We start from the raw sequence: 17,098 nt of genomic DNA on the forward strand, positions 1-17,098 counted from the left end.
TTTTTTTTTTTTTTTTTTTTTTTTTTTTTTTTGAGTTGTGTACTAATGTAATATTGCTTTTGTTGATGCAGCCATTACATCGTCCCTGAGTTGGGCCCTGAGGTCAACTTCACTTACGCTTCCCACAAGGCCGTGAATGAGTACAAGGAGGCCAAGGCAGTACGTATCTTTCTTTACTATTATCTATTTCGTAGGCAATGGCTGTCCGCTAGATGATTAATTATTAGAGATCATAGGCGTTGAGGATTTAGTGTTTTAGCTCAGATTTATTGAGCAATGTTTCACTGAGGATGCTGATATGTTATGAATATACTCAGTTGCATATTCACAAACTACAGTTAATTGATATAAAAGTAGTTACAAATTCATCCGACTCTGATAGTCTTATGTATACCTAAAGTAGTTTTTGTTTTCCTGCTATTTTAAAAGTTCTGATCTGATATGCTTGATTTTTTGCAGCTTGGTGTTGACACCGTCCCTGTACTTGTTGGTCCAGTCTCTTACTTGCTTCTTTCCAAGGCTGCCAAGGGTGTTGACAAGTCATTTGATCTCCTTTCCCTTCTCCCAAAAATCCTCCCCGTCTACAAGTAAGAAATCACTTTGATATTTCTTTTTATTATTCCATCCATATCCTTATGATCCTCTAACATTACATTGATATGATGACTTTGATTTGTGTCCAGGGAAGTGATTTCTGAGCTTAAGGCAGCTGGTGCCACCTGGATTCAGCTTGATGAGCCTGTCCTTGTTATGGACCTTGAGGGTCACAAACTCCAGGCCTTTACCGGTGCCTACGATGAACTTGAATCAACTCTTTCTGGTTTGAATGTTCTCGTGGAGACCTACTTCGCTGATATCCCTACTGAGGCATACAAGACCCTAACTTCGTTGAAGGGTGTGACTGCCTTTGGATTTGATTTGGTTCGTGGCACCAAGACCCTTGATTTGGTCAAGGCTGGTTTCCCCGAGGGAAAATACCTCTTTGCTGGTGTTGTTGACGGAAGGAACATCTGGGCCAATGACTTTGCTGCGTCTCTAAGCACCTTGGAGGCACTTGAGGGCATTGTTGGTAAAGGTAATATGTTCTTCCAGAATCATCTGCCTTTTACCGAACACTATTGGGGAGTACTGAAAAACGAATAATTGAATTTGTTTATCTGATTTATTTTGTATTTATGCAGACAAGCTTGTGGTCTCAACCTCCTGCTCCCTACTCCACACCGCTGTTGACCTTATCAACGAGACTAAGCTTGATGATGAAATCAAGTCATGGATGGCGTTTGCTGCCCAGAAGGTCGTTGAAGTAAATGCATTGGCCAAGGCTTTGGCTGGTCACAAGGATGAGGTATTCTTTGCACCACATGCTTCTCTAGCAGTGGACCATTGAATTATCTGTAGAAATAATTTTGAAACTCTAGAAATCTAATATTTCTCTTCTTTCAGGCCCTTTTCTCTGCCAATGCTGCGGCTTTGGCTTCAAGGAGGTCTTCCCCAAGAGTCACCAACGAGGGTGTACAGAAGGCTGTAAGTTTGATGTCAAACCTACACTGTTCTCATTCAATGATTTAATTTTTCTAATCTTATTGATTGTGATTCTTGTTCTCTCAGGCTGCTGCTTTGAAGGGATCTGACCACCGTCGTGCAACTAATGTTAGTTCTAGACTAGATGCTCAGCAGAAGAAGCTCAACCTCCCAATCCTACCAACCACAACCATTGGATCCTTCCCACAGACCGTAGAGCTCAGGAGAGTTCGTCGTGAGTACAAGGCGAAAAAGTTAGTCTCCTAAATTCAATTCTTGGTCAAATGTGTCACACATTTCCTTATATTGTTGTTGATGCTTATGGTTTCTCTAATTTTTCGTTTACTAGGGTCTCTGAGGAGGACTACGTCAAGGCCATCAAGGAAGAGATCAAGAAAGTTGTTGACCTCCAAGAGGAACTTGACATCGATGTTCTTGTCCACGGAGAGCCAGAGGTGAGATTCTTCAAGTCATTCTACGTTATTCCTGATCCCTTGAAGTGGTGGGAATGTACAAAAGTTTGTTCTTGTACTTGCTGTTTCTGATGCGATGTGTTTTCACAATTTGTAGAGAAACGACATGGTTGAGTACTTTGGGGAGCAGTTGTCTGGTTTTGCCTTCACTGCAAACGGATGGGTACAATCTTATGGATCTCGCTGTGTCAAGCCACCAGTTATCTACGGTGATGTGAGCCGTCCCAAGGCAATGACTGTCTTCTGGTCTGCAATGGCCCAGAGCATGACCACTCGCCCAATGAAGGGTATGCTTACCGGACCCGTCACCATTCTTAACTGGTCCTTTGTCAGAAACGACCAGCCCAGGTACATATAATTACTATAATATATAGCAAGCATATCTACCAAAAAAAGAAAAGAAAATGGCTAAGACATGCTTGGAAACTTTGTAGGCACGAAACCTGTTACCAGATCGCTTTGGCCATCAAGGACGAAGTCGAGGATCTTGAGAAGGGTGGAATCGGTGTCATTCAGATTGATGAGGCTGCACTTAGAGAAGGACTTCCACTCAGGAAATCCGAGCACGCTTTCTACTTGGACTGGGCTGTTCACTCCTTCAGAATCACCAACTGTGGAGTCCAAGACAGCACCCAGGTTTGCTTCAAAAAAACAACACTATCTAGTCTCACGTAGCGTAACGCTTTCATGGTTGCTCATAACTTGTGTGCTTCTGGTGGTTTTTGTTTGCAGATCCACACTCACATGTGCTACTCCCACTTCAATGACATCATACACTCCATCATCGACATGGACGCTGATGTTATCACCATTGAGAACTCCCGATCTGATGAGAAGCTTCTCTCTGTGTTCCGTGAGGGAGTGAAGTACGGTGCTGGAATCGGTCCAGGAGTGTACGACATCCACTCTCCAAGAATACCATCTTCAGAGGAAATCGCAGACAGGGTGAACAAGATGCTTGCTGTCCTAGAGCAGAACATCCTTTGGGTTAACCCTGACTGTGGTCTTAAGACCCGTAAGTACACCGAGGTTAAGCCCGCCCTCAAGAACATGGTTGATGCCGCCAAGCTTATCCGTTCCCAGCTCGCCAGTGCCAAGTGAAGAAAAGTTTGATTTGAACAAGGAAACGTTTTTTCTCTTTCTCTATAAAATGGTTGTGTTTTATTTGGTTTTTAATAACTTTCTTAAAAAGAATATTTTAGAAGAAGTTAGATTATGATGCATATGGTTTTTTCTTCTCGTTGAGAGAGAGAGAGGATATAGCATCCTTTGGGATTTGCTGCAATGTTTGTGATTTTCTTTTTGTCTCCTATATATTTCTCTGATGGAATGTCTTTTTTCTAAAGTCTCTTGAAAAGGAATAAGAGGATTGATTCTTATACAAATATTTATGTTTGCGTCTTCTTAATTTGTATACGCTACTGAAACAATTTTGATCATAGGAAACAAGTACTCTCAGTACTGTAACTAGGTCAGTCCACAAATATTTTCCATTCACCTGACGTCAAGCATTTTGGGCGCGTGGATGTTTTTTTTACTTCTTCATCCAACGCAATCAGTGTAGCCGCTTGGTTGCCTGTTCTTCAAATAGGCCTGTTTGTATTACTATTCATGTGGCTCTTGTATCAAGATTTTTGTTTCTGCAATTTGCTTTAGTACTCTCAGTACTGTCACCTTTAGGTCAGTCCACACTTGTTTCTGCAATTTGCAATTTGCTTTATTGCGTTGGTCAAAAAAATAAAATCTAGTAATTGCCCCCACAAAGAGTGAGTGGTGGTTGATGTTCGGTTGCAGTCTCGTGGTCCACCACTTTGGCTCGTAAGATTTTTCTTTTGCTTTTGGAGAACGGCCATATCGTAGTATTAAAATGGATTATAAAAGCAGCAATCACTGTCACTGAATGATATTGGATTGTAGCCAAGTACATACATAGAAACCAGGTTTTATCTATATTAAGCTTTACGAATCTGGGATTATGTATTTTCTCGCTTCTCGAGTTTTCTCTTTGTAAATCAAATATGTTTCGAGATATAAAAAAAAAAAAAAAAAAAAAAAAAAAAAAAAAAAAAAAAAAAATGANAATGATTATAACCCAATCTCTAAGAAAAAAATATTGTGCACTTTCATATAAATTTTGAATATTGTTTACTTCCTTTAGGATTTGTGAGAACATCAACCTTTCATCAAAGGTGGTGAATATTAGAAACTTCAGTGAACTTGAGCTACAAAAAAAATTTATGTCGAAAGAAAGTGTGTACAACGTACAGATGCTATGACATATAATATCAGAGTAGTAAACTCTTAAAAGCTTAAAAATTGTAGGCCTTTTTAAGGCAATAGAATCACATGAGCAATCCTTCTGCGTTGTTAAGAGCTTCTTTGGCTTTCCTGAATTTCGCATAGATTGCCTTGTTATTTTTCACAACATATTCCTTCACAAAGAATTTGATTCCATCGCGTAGAGCTTCATAGTCTGGATTCAAGGCTATGCGCGTGAACAAGTTCCACACTAGATTCTCGGGTTGCTCAAAGATGGCCTCAAACAACATTCGAAAGTGCATGATTCTTTTTGGAGTTAACTCCACTGGATTTGCCAAGTCCACCAATTTGAGAACCGCAAGAGAAAGATTGAAGGACACAATGATCTCTGTCACCAATTTCGCCAGATTCATCGATCTCTGGAGTGACATTGACTCTAGTTCTTTAAAATGGTCCCAAATGCAATACTGCAGGAGAATTGTGATTGAAGATATAAGCACCTAGATGAGTAGAGAAAACAAAACCGTTACATAGTCGACTTCAGCTAATATAAGATAGTAGAGAAGTACCTGCAGTGTAAACTTATGATTCTTGTCGTGCTCGCACAACTTTGAAGCAAGAACTGTGTAGTACTTGTTAAATATTTTCTCCTGTAAACAGCACTCAACTAGAACCCTCATGATCTCTCTGTCCTGCTTTCCTGGCAGATCCAATCTAAGAAGTTTCTCAAATGCATCAATATAGTCCTCACTACTCATGATCACACAAAATATAGCTTTTCTCGAATCTGTATTCATCCTCTGTGCATCAGCTAGCTTTAACATTTTCTGGGCCTCAACAACCTCTGCATCCATTGTTTGTGCTACATCTTCAACGGTGTTAGTGTTAACCACCAAATCGCCAGATAACCACCACTGACCCAACTTCTCAGGGTCAAGCAGCTTGCTCCATGTTAGACCTCTTAATAATACTTCCTCCACTCTCAACTGTGCAAATTATTAGAAAATGTTAACAAAGTAAGTGCATTTTACTTATACTTCATCCAAAAGCATACATATTTATGATTGTCATGATGGTATCCATTAAATATCACTCGAGGAAAAGAGAGCTCAAAATATTACCTTCTGAAGCCACTTCTTTACCCTCGTGTTCTGGACGGAATCCTCTTTGGTTCTCAGCTTGTTGTTCTTTATTGCAGAAATGGTTTCAAGCATCTTTTCCATCTGCAAATTTTGTTTTGTAAGAAACGACTTCTAAAAAAACATAGAACATTTTCTTCTCAAAGACAATCTTTCTTAGAATCCCTACCAACATGTTTTTCATTTGTGTCTGGCCTTCCGAGGAGGTTTTCATTTCATTTGCCTTGCTCTGGATGCTGATGATAAATGTTTTCATAGCAAGAGGATCATCACTTCTTATTTTCATTCCACAGCCTAGTAAGAGCATAATCAAGAACTAAGAGATGGAACATAAATATCTCAAAACAAAAGATAATAATCGTAGTAGTAGTCGTAAAACTTACAATCTAAAACAGTTGTGATAATGGAAGCATCAACTTTGGTCAGTCGTTTCCCCAATGTCATTAAGAAATCATAGATAAGATCACTGCAGAACAAATACACAGAGATTCATAATCCATCCGGAAATAACAAAAAAATATATTTTTGTTTATGTTACATGAGAAGACTAGAGATTGCTTTGGGTGTTTGGGTAAGAATATAAAAATATATCGCTGTCAAAAAAAACTAAAACTGATAATATACGCCAATGACTCATCAAGATTCTGACTAACATGTGTGTTTAGATAAATCGGTTTGACAACCAGATAAGTAAACAGCATTCTTGACTCAGTTCTAAAGAATTCAAAATAGTGAAGAATAACTACACTTTCTTGTAGTGGTAGGCCGCTAGATTAAACTGATAGAATGTGTAGTTGCAGAAAATTTTACCTGGAGCAAACTCCCAATATGCAAAGATAAGAAAGCAAAAGAGAAATTCCATTTAAGGTGAGACTGTCTTCTTTCTGATATTCATCCTGAAAAATAAATTTAAAGATTATGGGTAAAACATTATTTCAAGAATGATGGTGAAAAGAAATGTAGTTATGGAAAATTAATTCTTAAGGACATGACTGGGAATTTAGCTGACAATTCATATAAAAAAACTCAAGGACATACCTCAAAAGATTTAGCAAGTGATGCAATAAGCTTTGCACTAAAATCCATTCCAACTAGACACGCCATGCCAGCTATAAAAGAAGCAAATACAGAGTACCTTAACAAGGAAAAAAAGAATTGTCAGACATATTTCAAGTAATATGCACGTCACTGTAATCAAGGAGTTCCACACATGATTATAGGGCTAGCAGTATCATGAGTGGAAACACAGAGAAGCTGAACAAATCTTAACTGTTCATTGCCTCTGGCATACATTGTCAAAACCTCTTCACAGAAAATCTGAGAGGACACACTTCTCGCAGCAGTCTACATTAGCAAGTATTACAGAGGTTACTACAGAGCGAAGCAAATATAACATGTAACTTGTAAGCACAAAAACAAAATGGAGTTTTAGCAACTATGATGATCACAAAATATCAACCATGCAACTACTGGAGGAAAAGCTGCGAAGGATGGAAGCTTATTAAGAAGACCTGTACCACAAACCAAGCACATCAAACAAAGATTACAGAAATACAAACACAGAGGATAAACAGCTTTCGTTAGCTATACCTTTTATCCGTGTACGCATCTTAGTGTGTTCTTCAGATTCACTTTTGGCCTGAGATCTCAGATGAGGAGCAACATACTTGCTGCTGCTCTCTGGCTTATACTCGTGCAAAGAAGGTTCTACGTTGTCCAAGCTTGACGGTGTAATAGTCTCTGACTCACCATTATCTGTGATTTCCATCGCATCACTTTCTAATTCTTCATCCATTGACTTCTTCGTCTTACGTCGTTTCCGGTCTCTTTTTCTTTGAGGCTCTTCTTCGCTTACCTCATCAGAAAAATCAGATTCTTCATCTTCTTGCATATCAACAACCTCATGGTCCTGTTCTTTTTCGGACCTCTTTTTCTTACGTTTCTTACGAGAATCACCAAGTTCAGATCCCATCGAATCAAATACAGATGAAAGCCCTTCGAACAAATCATTCATCCCATCATCCAAGCCCCTTAGTTTTCCTTTCTTTACCTTGAGCTTCTTTGCGAGCCTCCTCTCAAGTTCAGCATCCTGGTCACCAGATATCACAGTTGGTGTATCCATTTCAAGAAACTCTTCAAATTTCGTCTTCTTCTTTGGTCTATTCAGATCTTTCATCCTCTGAAATTTTTGCATCTTCTTCTCCTTTTTGATCCTAACCTCTTCTTTCTTATCTATAAAAGACTTCCCATCATTTTTGTTTCCACTAGGCCTGCTTGATTCCATATATTCAGTTTCACTATCACTTGTCTGGTGCAAATCTTCAGACTTGATCACGTCACCAGTCTTCTGAACTGATGATGATACTTGCTTATCCTTTTGCGACTTCTGAGATCCAGCAAACCAACATTATCAATCAACAAACCCATTAAACAGGAAACTGTACAGTAGTTACAAAACAAAGATTGCCTCATCATACCTGACGCTGAAGCCAAGATTCATGTNCTTAGTGTGTTCTTCAGATTCACTTTTGGCCTGAGATCTCAGATGAGGAGCAACATACTTGCTGCTGCTCTCTGGCTTATACTCGTGCAAAGAAGGTTCTACGTTGTCCAAGCTTGACGGTGTAATAGTCTCTGACTCACCATTATCTGTGATTTCCATCGGTTCATTTTCTAATTCTTCATCCACTGACTTCTTCTTCTTACGTCGTTTACGGTCTCTTTTTCTTTGAGGCTCTTCTTCGCTTTCCTCATCAGAAAAATCAGATCCTTCATGCTCCAAAAAATCTTCATTTTCTTGCATATCATCAATCTCAAGGTCCTGTTCTTCTTCGGACCTCTTTTTCTTACGTTTCTTACGAGAATCACCAAGTTCAGATCCCATCGAATCAAATACAGATGAAAGCCCTTCGAACAAATCATTCATCCCATCATCCAAGCCCCTTAGTTTTCCTTTCTTTACCTTGAGCTTCTTTGCGAGCCTCCTCTCAAGTTCAGCATCCTGGTCACCAGATATCACAGTTGGTGTATCCATTTCAAGAAACTCTTCAAATTTCGTCTTCTTCTTTGGTCTATTCAGATCTTTCATCCTCTGAAATTTTTGCATCTTCTTCTCCTTTTTGATCCTAACCTCTTCTTTCTTATCTAAAAAAGACTTCCCATCATTTTTGTTTCCACTAGGCCTGCTTGATTCCATATATTCAGTTTCACTATCACTTGTCTGGTGCAAATCTTCAGACTTGATCACGTCACCAGTCTTCTGAACTGATGATGATACTTGCTTATCCTTTTGCGACTTCTGAGATCCAGCAAACCAACATTATCAATCAACAAACCCATTAAACAGGAAACTGTACAGTAGTTACAAAACAAAGATTGCCTCATCATACCTGACGCTGAAGCCAAGATTCATGTTTTCTCTGGTTCTTCTGCAAACGAGCCTCTTTCCGCTTTTCATGACGTGTGCCCCCTGTCGAGCATCAAAACCAAATGAAAAGGAGATTCTTTAAAAATCCTAGCTTTAACTGATAAATAGCTAAAAGCATCACTACGACAAAAAAAAAATATCAGCTTACCCATGATGTTAGCTGCCCCAACCGATTCTGCAAACACCAAAAAAAAAATCAGAAATTTAGCTTTCTGCTAAAACATAGAAGTGCGAGAGAACACACAGATAAGTTGACCATTTAGCCCTTATAAGCAAAACCCTTGTTTTATTAAACCTTAGAAAAACTTAAGCATTCGCAGCAATTCAAACCAAACAATGAAACCTAGCCGACAATGTATAATTGCACAAAACCAAAAAGACGTGATTAATTGAAAACGCCAGTTATAGAAATCGAAACAATGATCAGAAGCAGACCAATTTAGAATGAAGCAACGAATAAATCGACAGAACCCAAAAGCCTAAAAACCACATAGAGAAAGATGGAGCAACACTTGAAAAACACGTGAGTAAACTCTGTTTCGAAATCTTGTTCGTGTTCGCTCTCGCTTAATGTTGATGATTTAAGCAAGTAGGAAACGAAAGCTGAAAGGAGTGATTTTTTTCTTTAAGGGTCGACGAAGATGAAAATTGCAGAAAAATTAGGGTTTTTTTTTTTTTTTTTTAAAAAAAAATTATAACGAAGAAGGAGAAGCAAAGCCCGCCAAGTTGTTGGGCCTTAAAACCCATTTAAACTTTTTCCACGACCATTGAGTTTAATGTCAATTTCTCTATACAAATGTAAGAAGCAGACACAAGATTTGTGTTATTGTGTTTGTGTCCACAAGAATTGTCAATTTCTCTAAAGACAATGTAGGAACCAGACACAAGACATGTGTTATTGTGTTTTGTGTCCACAAGATTATTAGCTGGTCTAACATAACCTTATAGACATTAACCGTACCAAACAGTGCATGATGATTCCTCTTTCTCTAGATATAGAGATGAGACCCATATCAGCTAGGGTTTGAATCCCTTTCTCCACGTCCCAGTCTCTCTCCGAAAGCGAGAATATGGCTTCTTTCACGTTCACTCCAAAGCTAATATTTTCTGTTAGCAGATTAAACAAAGTTTTGTGTTTCTCAGATAAACCATCATACGCAAATCTAATTGCTTTCTCAATTTCTTTGTCGTCAAGATAGGTTTCAAGTTTAGCTGGTGTCATTAACCACTCCTCTTTGCTCTTACCACGTAAAGCTGATCCTAAGACCTTGAGACCAAGTGGAAAGGAGCAACAAGCTTCGCTACTTCAGTGGCATGCTCCATGTAACCTCTTGGTGGAGAGCTCTGCCCAAACGCAGAGTATGAGAATATTTGTTGAGCCTCTTCGCTTGATGGTAAAGCAACTTTGTAAATTTGATTGATCCCGTTCCTCCTAAATGTATTTAGGTTTACATTCGTCACAATAACCTTACTTCCGAATCTAAGATCCTGAATTAGATTTTCTAAAGCTTGTAACTCCCATGAACATACATCATCAAGAATGAGAAGAACTCTCTGGTTCTTTAACCTAAACTGCGCCTCTTGTAAGTCAGGTATCTTCATTTCCCGATGATCTAACACTCCAGAGAATATCTCGTTTTCCAAATGATTTTGCAAGCCAATGTGGTCAAGAGTGAGCAGCTTATGCGTTTCCTCAAGATTCTCCTTATAAAACTTGAGCTGGAAGTTACAAGACACTTATTTGTATAAAGCTCTAGCTATAGTGGTTTTGCCAATACCAGCAGGACCCCAGATCCCCACCATCTTAACCTCATCTGATTCTAAGCATATCATCGATTTCATATGTTCTACATGAGTATCAATTCCAACTAATCGATCAAAGTCTGAAGAAGGTAACTCATTTGAAACATCCATGACAATTTTCGATATCATCGCCGCTTCACGAGCCCTACAAAAGACAGATGCATATGAAGTTAGGACACTAATATGTATAAATCGATACAAAAACTGGTGAAATAACTTCATTATACCATGAAACAGAATGTTCTCCAGCAATAACCGCAACTTCAATCAAAGCTTTTCTCCATCTCTGCTTTTCTTCCTCTGTCTTCCCACCACAAGTTTCCTCAAAGGCCTTACCGAAATCTCCTGTCTGGTTCCTGACATCAGATGGATCCACATCGTAGATTATTGTCATAACAGTTTGTCCTAAAGTAAACCTGCACTCCATGATTAGTTGCAGCTCGTTTAGACACCAGCATGAAGAGGCATAATTCTTAGAGAGGATTACGACTGCGATCCTTGATTCCCTAATGGCTTTTACGAGCTCAGAGTTTATAGACTCGCTCTTCATGATCCCATCGTCTATGAACGTGCTTATTCCATTGTTTTTCAACTCTTCAAGAAAGTGGCTGAGAAAGCTTCTTCGGACGTCTTGTCCGGAAAAGCTTGGGAAGACGTCGTAACTGTATTGACGTGTTGATGATGATAGTGAAGAAGGAGGAATGAAAGGATGAACAAAACTGTAATCAGTTCTTGATTCTTTCAAGATTGACATCGACTTGAGGATTCCTATGAAGAACATGTTTTCTGTTTGTAGTTCTAAGGTTAAGGTACGATGACCAATAATATCGTTGAAAGAAAAGACTTTCCTTGGGAGAAGACTAAAACAAACCAAGAAAACGAGAAAGCTTCCTCTGTTTCTGCGGAACTTCAAATCAGAGGAGCCAAAGATTTGATGCAGAAAAGAATAAGGAAGAAGATGAGTTGCAGAGAAGTAAAGCAAGAGAGAACACAAGCAAGTTTGGTAACCCAGTTCACTCCCAAAGGGTAGCTACGTCTGGGCCGAGTCACAGCTCGGAATCCACTAAAGTTTGAGATTGTGTTTACAAGATAGAGTTTTCAAGTGACCGTCTAATACCCTAAGATAGAGTTTACAAGTGACCGTCTAATACCCTTCACTAGTACTTAGACTCACTCTGTAGAACTCTCCCTCACCTAGAAAACTAAGAACCAAAAGCTCAAAGGTAATACAAAGTTTTCTCTCCTTACAATCTCAAAGTTCTCTCACATCAACCTTCTCTACTCATAAGCACCTATTTATAACCATAGAAATTAGGGCTTCCTTGTGTCAAGACAAGTCGCTTTCCTTGCAATCCGTATTGCCGGTTGCAGTCTTGAAAACACGCTTTGTCGAAGTCAAAGCCAAGATGTCCATATCACTTCTGGGCACATACAGACAAAATGTCCTTATGGCTGAACCGCGGCAAACTTCTTCTCGTCGGTTCCCCATGAATGTGGTCCCAGAAAAATAAACTTAACCTAGGTTTGAATTACTTCACCATAGTTAGCTTCCAACGGACATATTGCTTTGACATTTAAAATTAGCTTGGTGCTTAAGTCTTCATCTTCACAAATCTCCACCTGAAGACATTAGGATCAAGCCAAAACAACAACACACAACGATAGAGAGAGATTAGTAAAACCTGACTTTAGTTTCCTTGATTCCTGACTCGGATTTCCTGAGTTTACTACTCAGGCTTGACCTGTAGTAAGTTCAAAGCAGCTTTAAACTTGCACACAAGCACAATCTTGGTGAAGATATCCGCAGGATTGACTTCGGTGGATATCTTGGTCACCTCCACCACTCCATCTTCAATTACCTCACAGATGTAGTGGTACCTTATGTCAATGTGCTTCGTTCTTTCATGATGCACATTGTTCTTTGAGAGTGAAATGGCACTCTGCGAATCACAGAATATCTCCACACTATTCTGTTCATAACCGAAATCTTTCAGTAATCCTCTTAGCCAAACAACTTCCTTTACAGCTTCTGTTAATGCCATGTACTCAGACTCGGTTGTAGATAGAGACACAACTCTCTGCTGACCAGATTTCCAACTTATGGTGTTACCTCCTAGAGTAAACACCAGGCTTGTGATAGATTTCCTACTGTCAGGATCGGAACCATAGTCAGCATCACAATATCCTTCAATAATGAACTCTGAATCCTTCTTCTTGTAGCACAGCTTTGTGTTCAGAGTCCCCTTGATGTACTTTAGAACCCACTTGACTCCAAGCCAATGATCCTTTATAGGTTGGCTCATGTATCTGCTCACAATACCTACTGGGTAGGCTAAATCAGGACGAGTGCCGATCATAGCATACATTATACTACCAACGGCGCTGCAGTAAGGGACTGGCTTCATATACTCTTCATCTCGGTCCAGTTTCTCTTTTGTAGCAGAACACAACTTCAGTTGAGCTACCAGTGGAGTGTTTGCAGGCTTTGCTTCAGACATGTTGAATGTCTGAAGGATCTTGCTTAAATAACTCTCTTGGGACAGCCACAAAGTACCAGCACTGCGATCTCTGATGATATCAATACCCAAGATCTTTTTAGCAGCTCCAAGATCCTTCATATCGAACTTCTTGCTTAGCTCTTCTTTTAAGGCAATTATAGTTTCCTTGTTCTTTGCCGCCACAAGCATGTCATCGACATACAACAGTAGATACACCATAGAACCATCCGCCAATGACTTGATATAAGCACAACTATCATAGTGACTCCTTTCAAAACCAATTTCAGCCATGTAGTTGTCAAACTTTTCGTTCCATTGTCTTGGCGACTGCTTTAGACCATACAACGATTTGTTCAGGAGGCACACCTCATCTTCTTTGAACATAGATTCAAAACCTTCTGGAGGTGTCATGTTGATCTTCTCTTTTATTTCACCATAAAGGAATGCCGTTTTAACATCCAACTGCTCCAACTCGAGATTTTCTTGAAACACTATCGAGAGTAACACTCTGATTGAAACATGCTTTACTACTGGAGCAAAGACCTCATGGTAGTCAACTCCTTCACGTTGAGCATACCCTTTGGCGACTAGCCTAGCTTTGAACCTTGGTTCTTTAACTCCAGGAATGCCTAGCTTATACTTGTATATCCATCGGCTGCCAATGATTCTCTGATCCTTTGGTCTGGTTACGACTGTCCAGGTATCGTTCTTAACTTGAGAATCAATCTCTTCTGTCATCGCTAGCTTCCACTGCTCCCAATTGATATCTCGTATAGCCTCGCTGTAATCTGCAGGTTCTACTGCATCTCCATCCTCTATTGTGTAAAGAGCCTCAGCAATGTAATCTTCATCATCGAACCTTCTTGGTGCTCGTATCTGTCTTCTTTCTCTGTCTCGAGCAAGATGATAACTTGAAGGAGATTGGTGTACTCCAGTCTCGGTGATGTTATTTCTTGCTCTTTGAAGTGGAGTATGTGTTGCAGGGCTTCTGGATGGGGGTGTGTTCTGTACAGACATGCGGTCTCCACCTGAGCTGATATCACTATCTGCTTCGAGATCCAAATCAAGGTAAGATTCAGGTTGCTGATCTTCCTCACCATATACTAGTTCCTTCCTCTGTAACAGATCCTTGTACACTGCATTTTCTTGAAAAATGACGTTTCTGCTAATCACACACTTTCTCTCATCCATAAGCCAAACTTTGTAACCTTTTAATCCACCAGGATAACCAATAAGAACTCCCTTCTTAGCTCTAGGACTTAGCTTCCCATCATCAGTGTGAACAAAAGTAACACACCCATATCTTCTCAGGTAGCTGTAGATAGGAGCTTTTCCTGACCACATCTTGTCTGGAAACTCAAAGTTAAGTGCTGAGCAAGGTGCCTTATTGATGAGAAGCATTGCGGTATGTGTTGCCTCAGCCCAAAATCCTTTTGGTAAGCTTGAATCACTGAGCATGCTTCTCACTTTCTCTATAATCGTTCTGCAACACCGTTTTGTTGCGGTGTGTATGCACAAGTTCGATGTCTTTGAATCCCTTTTTCTTCACAGAAACCATCAAACTGTTTATTGCAGAACTCCAAGCCGTTGTCAGTCCTCAGAGTCTTCACCTTGTTTCCACTCTGATTCTCTACTAGACTAACCCAGCTAACAAACTTTTCAAAAGCCTCGTCTTTAGTCTTCAGAAACTAAACCTAGACTTTTCTTGTATGATCATCAATGAATGAGATAAAATACTGACAGTTATCTAATGACAGCGGCACTGATGGTGCCCCCCACAAGTCAGAATGAACATACTCAAGTTTCTCCTTAGTGTCGTGTTGAGCCAAGTTGAATTCCACCTTCTTAGCTCTCCCGTAGATACAATCTTCACATGTATCTAGGACTGACACTTTCTTCTTGTCTAGAAATCCTTTTCTCACCAGGATGTTCATATTCTTCTAACTCATATGACACAGTCTTCTATGCCAGAGAATTGTATCATCTGTTGCTTTCACCACCGCAAGTGATTCATCAGTTGCAGGTTTTCCATGTAGCAGGTACAATGTGTCATATCGTCTTCCTTCAAGTAAGACTTGGCTGCCAGATTTAATTTTCAGCCTCCCATTCTCAGATTCAAACTTATAACCGGCTTTTTCAAAGGTTCCTAATGATAAGAGATTCCTATCCATATCAGGAATGAATCTCACATTTGAGAGAATCACCACAGGTCCAGTGTCACTCTTGATCTTGATGGTCCCAACTCCTCTAACTCTTGATATCTTCTTGTTTCCCATTCGGACAGAACCTCCGGCATTCTCGTCGAGCTCATCAAACCATTCCCTCTTATGAGTCATGTGATAGCTATACCCAGTTTCCATTACCCACTCATCCTTCAGATGAATGTCAGTTGAGGACAGAGCCTCCGCCACATAAAGACAAGTTGCTTCAACAAAGTTCCCTTGTCCTTCTGAAGATTCACCTTTACTGTTTCCCTGATTTTGCTTGAACTGAGGCTTATTCTTGTTGGGACAAGAAGCTTTGAAGTGGCCATCTTCACCACAGATCCAACATCCTCGTTTAGACTTAGACTTAGACCTAGCCTTGTTCCCTTTACCCTTTTCCTTCTGTTCACTACTACCTCTATTGTCAGTCTTATCCTTGACATACAACCCTTCAGCCTGACCTTTGATACTTTTCTTAACCGACCCAAATTCTAATTCCTTTGAGTAAATAGCAGCAGTGACCTCATCAAGTGATAATATAGACTTACCAGAGCTATATTTCAAAGTATCCTTTAACTGGTCGAACGGTCTAGGTAGTGACATAAGCAGTAAAATTGCTTGATCCTCATCAGAGATAACTACATTAAGGTTATCTAGATCTGCAACTATATGAAGGAACTCATCTATATTACCTTCAATAGACAGATTTTCAGACATCTTGAAGCCGTAAAGCTTCTGCTTCAGATAGATCCGGTTTGGGAGAGCTTTGGACATGTACAGCTTGTCCAACACGTCCAACATCGCTGCAGCAGATGTTTCCTTCTTGATCTTCCACAGAACCCTATCTGTCACGCTTAACACAATGGTGGTTCTAGCTTTTCTTTTCTTCTCTTCGAACGCTTCACCCTTCTCACGTTCTTCTTTGTCATCATCGGTTGACTCTTTTGAGTCTTTACTCTTCTCACCAGCTGTCTCAGGTTCTTTGAGAGCAGCACTCAAGCCCAACATATCCATGTGGGCTAGAAACTTTTCCTTCCACATCGTGTAGTCTCCACGACCATCAAATTTTTCAACCTCGATTCTCACCCCAGACATGGTTCAGTGTTGAGTAACTCTTCGGAACCACAAAACAGGAACCAGGCTCTGATACCAATTTGTTGAGACTCCTTAACCCCAAAGGCGTCGACTTTCCTTGGGAGAAGACTAAAACAAACCAAGAAAACGAGAAAGCTTCCTCTGTTTCTGCGGAACTTCAAAACAGAAGAGCCAAAGATTTGATGCAGAAAAGAATAAGGAAGAAGATGAGTTGGAGAGAAGTAAAGCAAGAGAGAACACAAGCAAGTTTGGTAACCCAGTTCACTCCCAAAGGGTAGTTACGTCTGGGCCGAGTCACAGCTCGGAATCCACTAAAGTTTGAGATTGTGTTTACAAGATAGAGTTTACAAGTGACCGTCTAATACCCTAAGATAGAGTTTACAAGTGACCGTCTAATACCCTTCACTAGTACTTAGACTCACTCTGTAGAACTCTCCCTCACCTAGAAAACTAAGAACCAAAAGCTCAAAGGTAATACAAAGTTTTCTCTCCTTACAATCTCAAAGTTCTCTCACATCAACCTTCTCTACTCATAAGCACCTATTTATAACCATAGAAATTAGGGCTTTCTTGTGTCAAGACAAGTCGTTTTCCTTGCAATCCGTATTGCCGGTTGCAGTCTTGAAAACACGCTTTGTCGAAGTCAAAGCCAAAATGTCCATATCACTTCTGGGCACAT

The 17,098-nt window shown here is 39.9% G+C and overlaps 2 protein-coding genes and 1 pseudogene across 2 annotated transcripts in view; 1 reads left to right on the top strand and 2 right to left on the bottom strand.

The window, feature by feature from the left end:
- Positions 1 to 3,381, top strand: part of LOC104706094 (5-methyltetrahydropteroyltriglutamate--homocysteine methyltransferase 1) — a gene marked incomplete in the record, with an annotated part of 4,753 nt that extends 1,372 nt beyond the window's left edge. The window contains 10 exon segments of the mRNA XM_010422224.2: positions 72 to 159; positions 460 to 587; positions 684 to 1,075; positions 1,182 to 1,345; positions 1,444 to 1,524; positions 1,609 to 1,775; positions 1,871 to 1,976; positions 2,092 to 2,342; positions 2,429 to 2,630; positions 2,727 to 3,381. Of these exon segments, the coding sequence (XP_010420526.2) occupies positions 72 to 159; positions 460 to 587; positions 684 to 1,075; positions 1,182 to 1,345; positions 1,444 to 1,524; positions 1,609 to 1,775; positions 1,871 to 1,976; positions 2,092 to 2,342; positions 2,429 to 2,630; positions 2,727 to 3,095 (1,948 nt within the window).
- LOC104706095 lies at positions 4,209 to 9,472 on the bottom strand (annotated as a pseudogene).
- LOC104709202 (probable disease resistance protein RPP1) lies at positions 10,080 to 11,376 on the bottom strand. Its single transcript, XM_010425852.1, has 3 exons — positions 10,850 to 11,376; positions 10,629 to 10,767; positions 10,080 to 10,538 (listed from the first exon to the last, which is right to left on the bottom strand). The coding sequence occupies exons 1-3, from the start codon at positions 11,374 to 11,376 to the stop codon at positions 10,080 to 10,082; spliced, it is 1,125 nt and encodes a 374-aa protein (XP_010424154.1).

This window comes from Camelina sativa, chromosome 8 (genome assembly GCF_000633955.1).
Source record: "Camelina sativa cultivar DH55 chromosome 8, Cs, whole genome shotgun sequence".
Lineage (NCBI taxonomy): Eukaryota > Viridiplantae > Streptophyta > Magnoliopsida > Brassicales > Brassicaceae > Camelina > Camelina sativa.

What these genes read in the sequence shown, in the direction of transcription:
- LOC104709202 (XM_010425852.1), bottom strand. Translation starts at nt 11,376, where the DNA reads ATGTCAATCTTGAAAGAATCAAGAACTGATTACAGTTTTGTTCATCCT. An exon ending in GGAGAACATTCTGTTTCATG is followed by an intron (nt 10,768 to 10,849) that starts GTATAATGAAGT and finishes TGTCTTTTGTAG; the next exon opens with GGCTCGTGAAGCGGCGATGA. An exon ending in TATGCTTAGAATCAGATGAG is followed by an intron (nt 10,539 to 10,628) that starts GTTAAGATGGTG and finishes TGTAACTTCCAG; the next exon opens with CTCAAGTTTTATAAGGAGAA.